Genomic DNA, 6,145 nt, shown 5'->3' on the forward strand with positions numbered 1-6,145 from the left:
CCCTGGGAGGCCTCAATGCGGGATGAGCACACATGGTGTGTCCTGACTTCGGCATCCAGGGCTCAGAGAGACCGGGGACCTACTATCAGGATGGGGCCCTCAGATGGTTGGAGAGCAGAATCCCAGGTCCCGCTTGGAGTCCCGGTGAGGACCCTGAGTTAGCGCGGACAGGACCTCCCACCCTAGAAGAGTGGGAACCTGCCGGAGCCCAGGCCTCCTGCCAGCACGCGGGTCCAGGGCTGTGCCACAGTGTAGATCCGAGGTCTCCCCTCCTTTCTCTCCCAGGGGCTCCAGACACCGGGAAGGCCTAGGTCTGAGACACGTGTTCTCGGGTCACAGAGCACAGGAGGCTGGCAGTGCCAGGACTGAAGGTGAGGTGTGGGCCCTGAGTGTGTACCCGGGGGCTCCCGGAACAGAGGGGACCCCACGAGGCCAACGTCCACTCCACACACCCCGTGTTGCCCCCAGAACCTCGGGCTGTGCCGGCTGCACCCTGAGGAGCCGCCTCACTTCCCCCGTCAGGTTCACAGACGACCGTCCACCAGGAGGAGAGCCCCTGTGAGGCCGAGGGCACCCCTGAAGAGGAGACCTGTAAGTAGCCTTTGTCAGAGCCCCCCACGGTGGGTTTCTCAGCCCGGGCCACTGACACTCCCTTTCTTCCCCAGGCCCGTGGGTCCCCATCTGTCACCCCTGCCCTCGCTGCTCTCAGCTGCCCGACACCACTCACCGTGCCTCCCGTTCAGATGCGTGACCTCCACCACACTGAAGCCGACTTTCACGACCCAAGAGAGGCTGAGGATTCCGAGGATGAGCAGGACATTTGGGTTGAGGAGGAGGAGGGCGCATCCCCGTTGTCTCCCTCCTCCTCCTCCTCCTCCTCCTCCTTGTCTTCCTACTCAGTCCTGTTCCTGGGCAGTGGCGAGGAGGTGGCTGATTCTGGGACACCCAGTCCCGCGCAGAGCCCTCAGGGTGTCTGCCCCTCCCCCACAGCCGTGGCAGCCCCTCCCTGGAGCCAGTCGGAAGACAATGGCCTCAGAAGCCAAGGTGAGGAGGGGCCCAGCACCGGGCAGGACCCGGCAGATGCCGAGTCCCGGCTCCACGATGCATTACATTTGATGATGGTTGACCTGATGGGCTTCCTGCTCCACAAGTACCGCACAAAGCAGCCGACCTCAAAAGAGGAAATGCTGAATGCGGTCCTCAGAGATGACCAGGACCACTTCCCTGCGGTCTTGAGCCAAGCCTCTGAGTGTCTGCAGCTGGTCTTTGGGGTGGATGTGAAGGAGGTGGACCCCAGGGAGCACTTGTATGTCCTGGTCCCCACCCTGGGCCTCACCTACGATGGCATGCAGGACGATGGGCAGAGCATTCCCAAGACTGGCCTCCTGCTGATACTTCTGGGTGTGATTGTCCTGGAGGGCGACTTTGCTCCTGAGGAGGCAGTCTGGGGAGCACTTAGCAAGATGGGGCTGTGTGCTGGGAGGAAGCACTTCATCTATGGGGAGCCCAGGGAGCTCATCACCAACGTGTGGGTGCGGGAGGGGTACGTGGAGTACCGGCAGGTGGCCAACAGCGATCCCGCTCGCCACGAGTTCCTGTGGGGTCCCCGGGCCTACACGGAGACCAGCAAGCTGCAAGTCCTGGAACATTTCCTCAGGATCAATAGAAGGGGTCCCAGTTCTTTCCCGTCCCTGTCTGAAGAGCGAGTGAGTGATGAGGAAGAGGGGGCCTGAGCCAGACTTGCAGCTGGGCTCCTTCTAGGCCCCAGTCCGGCAGCTTCTCCTGCCGGGCAGGAAGTGAGGCTGACTCTTCACTGTGTGTCTGAGGAGCAAGCCGTCAGCCTTCTAGGTAGTGAGGGCCCGGGCCAGTGGGGGGGACACGGTGTACAGCATCTCTGGGCTCCTGTTCTCTACAATGATATGGAAATTCATCTTCATTTCCTTTAGTGATGTTTCAGATGTTATTCGTTTTAATAAATATCAATATACTTTATTTTATTATACAGTCTTTGTAAAGATTACATTTTATTTACAGTTATGAGAAAATATTGGTTATATACCCCTTGTTCTGCAATACATTCTTGAACCTTCCTTACACCCAATAGTTTGTACCTCCCACTCCCTCACCCCTATATTGCCCCTTGCCCCTCACCCCTCCCCACTGGTAATCACTAGTTTGTTCTCTATGAGCCTGCTTCTTCTTTGTTATACTCACTAGTTTGTTGTATTTTTTAGAGTCCACATATAAATTGATATCATGCAGTATTTGTCTTTCTCTGTCTGATTTATTTCACTTAGCATAATGTCCTCCAAGTCCATCCATGTTGCTGCAAACGGCAAAATTTTGTTTTTTATGGCTGAGTAATATTCCGAGGTGTTTCTGTGTGTGTGTGTCTGTGTGTCTGTGTGTGAGTGTGTCCATTCATCTGCTGATGGACATTTAGGTTCCTTCCACATCTTGGCAATTGTAGATAACGCTGCTATGAATATTGGGTGCGTGTATCTTTTCAAATTAGTATCTGGTTTTTTTTTTGTTTTGTTTTTTTTTTTTGAGATGTATACCCAGGAATGGAATTGCTGGGTCACTTGGTAGTTCTAGTTTTAGTTTTTTGAGAAACGGCATACTGTTTTCCAGAGTGGTCACACCAATTTACATCCCCACCAACAGTGTAGGAGGGATCCCTTCTCTCCACATCTTCGCCAACATTTGCTATTTGCGTTCCTTTTGAAGGTAGCCATTCTGACAGGTATAAGGTGATATGTCATCGTGGTTTTGATTTGCATTTCCCTGATGGTTAATTATACTGAGCATCTTTTCACGTGCCTGCTGGCCACCTGCATTTCCTCTTTGGACAAATGTCTATTGTGGTGTTCTGCCCGTTTTTAGTTGGGTCATTTGTTTTTTTGATGTTGAATTGTATGAGCTGTTTATATATGGTGGTTATTGCTCCCTTGTCAGTTGTAACGTTTGCAAATATTTTCTCCCCTTCAGTAGGTTGTTGTTTTAATTTAGTCAGTGGGTTCCCTTGCTGTGCAGAAGCTTTTAAGTATAATTAGGTCCCCGCTGTTTATTTTTCCTTTTATTTCCTTTGTTTTAGGACATGGATCCAAAAAGTTATTGCTGTAATTTATGTCAGAGAGTGTTCTGCCTATGTTTTCCTCTAGGAGTATTATAGTATCCAGTCTTAAATGTAGATCTTTAATCTATTTTGAGTTTATTTTTGTATATGGTGTTAGAGAATGTTCTAAGTTCATTGTTTGACAGGTAGCTGTCCAGTTTTCCCAGAGCCACTTATTGAAGAGACTGTCTTTTCTCCATTCAATATCCTTGCTTCCTTTGTCGTACATTAATTGACGGTAAGTGTGTGGGTTTACTTCTCGCCTCTCTATCCTGTTCCATTGATCTGTGTGTCTGTTTGGGGGCCAGAACCGCACTGTTTTGATTACTACAGCTTTGTAGTATAGTCTAACGTCAGGGAGCATGATCTCTCCAGCTCTGTTCTTCATTCCCAAGATTGTTTTAGCTATTGGGGTTCTTTTCTTTTTCCAGACACTTTTTTAAATTATTTGTTCTGGTTCTGAGAAAAATGCCATTGTTATTTTGACAGGGATTGCTTTGAATCTGTAGATTGCCTTGGGTAGTATGGTCACTGGGTTGTTTGGTCAACAACACTGATTCTTCCAATCCAAGAACACGGTATATCTTTCCATCTGTTGGTGTCATCTTCAGCTTCTTGCATCAGTGTCTTGTAGTTATTGGAGTACAGGTCTTTGGTCTCCTTAGCTAGGTTTATTACTAGATTATTTATTCTCTTTGATGTGATGGTAAATGGGATTGTTTCCTTGATTTCTCTTTCTGATACTCCTTTGTTAGTGTATAAGATGCAACAGATTTCTGTATATTAATAATAATATTTAATAAGCTTCAGTATCTTAGTTTGTGAATGATATTGATTATACACGTACTGGTACTTAGGCAGCCCAAGACTGAGTTTTGCTATTTTGTAAAACAAATTGGGAAAGTTTCCATCATACTGTGTCATGCCAAAGTAGGTAACACCGCATCGGAATAGAAATTTACTTGGAAATTGAGAGAGAGTGATCAGCACTAAAATCGGTGGGGTCAAGAAAGAGAGAAGTAAAAGTAAACGATAGGTAATTATTGGCTCCTTATCCCTTTTCTTCTGTCAGTCTATAAAATTATAATTATGTGTGTATAACCTGGATTTGTCTGGCTTAGTTAAGAAAGTAGGAGAAAATCAACCTGGATCAGTAGGATCCCTGCTCACCATCTCAGTTCATCCGCAGACGTTCACCGAGCCTCTGCTCTCTGGAGGGCTCGGTGTTAGCAGTGGGGACACTCGGAAAAGCAGGACAGCCCACACCTAGGACAGTCTAGGAGCCGCAGTCACATCGGGAAGTTGGTGAAAGGTCTCCTAAGTCCCATAGGGCAAATAAAAATAGGGCGAGGGGGTGGGGGTCCGGGAGAGAGCACCCAAGTGTAAGTGCCCAGCGCCAGGGCAGTTCGGGGCTTTGGGAAGCTGGGGGGGAGGTCCTTCTGTGGGAGGTGATGGTAATGAAGCTGGGTGGTGGCGGCAGGCAGACGTGCAGACGGCACTTGTTAGTGGTGAGAGGAACGTGTCAGGTGGGAGATTGCTCTGAGAAGTCCCTCTGGGATCGTGGATACATCTCCTGGGCGAGGGGGGAAGGTGTACTTTGTTCAGGGATGCTTAGAGACCTGGTTATCCTGCCTGAGCTGCTAGGACACTCAGAATGCTCCAACTGCAGGGAGGAGTGGCGTTTGACGTGGCTCACAGTGTACTCCGTCCTGGCATATATAGTTGAAGAGGTTTGGTAACCGCCCCAAACTTGGGGTAGGATTTACTGGGGTGTGTTCTTGGAAACGGTCTGCTGGACACTTACACTGATGGGTCAGCTCCCCTCGATGGTCAGAATCCAAAGCCATAGATGAGGAATGGTCCTGGACATCGCAGGGAGGAAACACCCACCGAGGCTGAATTCCAAACAGGGAATCCACCTCCGGCCCTCCCGACAGCCCTGGGAGACCCCCGGGCACGGGGTCCGGATGTGACGGGCGCTGATGCCCCCTCCCTGGGGGGTGAGAGAGGTGAGGGCCTGGGTGAGGGAGGCCGGCTTCAGGTCTGCACAGGGAAGGAGCCCAGCGCTGCCAGGAGTCAAGGTAGAACCGTGTGGAGGGACTCGGGTTGCAGGGAATCCAGGTCGGTTCTGCTGTCAGCCCTGGGAGACCGCAGGCAGGGTTGCGGGGATCAGTGCCCCAACCCCCACCCCCGCTTCCCTCTCGGGGGTCCTGGCTGTGGAGGGGCCTGGGTCCAAGGGGAGCAAAGTGAGGTGGGCAGAGGGAGGGGCCCAGGCCCAGCCTGGAGCCCAGGTGAGGAGCAGAGGGAAGGCTGAGGGACCCCCAGGGAATCCATCTCAGCGCCTGGCGTCCACAGTCCTGGGAAGCCCTGGGCTTGGTGGCCTGCTGTGAGTCCACAGACGCCCCTGGGGGTCTCTGGGCAGTGAGGGCCTTGGTGTGAAGGTGTGGGCTCGGCTCAACAAGGGGGCGTCCCAGGACCCGCCAGGGCTCAAGGTGAGGACCCTGACGGAGGACAGCATGGGCCCCACAGATCCCCGCCCCTGCTGTCAGCCCTGGGAGGGCCTGGGTGGGATGAGCACTCGTGGGGCCCTGACTTCCTGACACCCGGGTCTCCGAGGGACGGGGGTCCTGCGATGAGGGGCGGGGCCTCGGGTGGCCAGAGGCTAGACGACACGACGCCTAAGTGACGACCCTGAGGGAAAACTGAGGGGACCCCGAACCCGGAAAAGAGGCCATCCCACAGAAAGGGGCCCTTGCTATCAGCTGTCCGGAGGCCCGAGGGCAGGACAGGTCCCCGTGTTGTGTCGTGACTGCGGCACCCTGGTCTCACAGAGACCGGGGACTTCGTGTGAGATGAGGGGGGGACCCTGGGATCTGCAGAGGAGAGAATCCGAGGTCCCACTGGGAGTGAAGGTGACGACCGCGAGCGAGCAGTGAGGGACCCTGGACCCCAAAACACAGTCGGTCCTGGGAGGCCATAGGTCGGAATAAGCACCGGCGGCATTTCCCGCCATCCGGGTCTCGGAGG

At 52.9% G+C, this 6,145-nt stretch overlaps 1 protein-coding gene across 1 annotated transcript; it reads left to right on the forward strand.

The window, feature by feature from the left end:
- The first annotated feature begins 718 nt into the window (after positions 1 to 718).
- On the forward strand, positions 719 to 2,253 carry LOC141576395 (melanoma-associated antigen 8-like). Its single transcript, XM_074359498.1, has one exon. It carries the CDS (start codon positions 744 to 746, stop codon positions 1,731 to 1,733), a length of 990 nt encoding a protein of 329 aa, XP_074215599.1. The 5' UTR covers positions 719 to 743; the 3' UTR covers positions 1,734 to 2,253.
- Positions 2,254 to 6,145: the final 3,892 nt, after the last annotated feature.

This window comes from Camelus bactrianus, chromosome X (genome assembly GCF_048773025.1).
Source record: "Camelus bactrianus isolate YW-2024 breed Bactrian camel chromosome X, ASM4877302v1, whole genome shotgun sequence".
NCBI lineage: Eukaryota > Metazoa > Chordata > Mammalia > Artiodactyla > Camelidae > Camelus > Camelus bactrianus.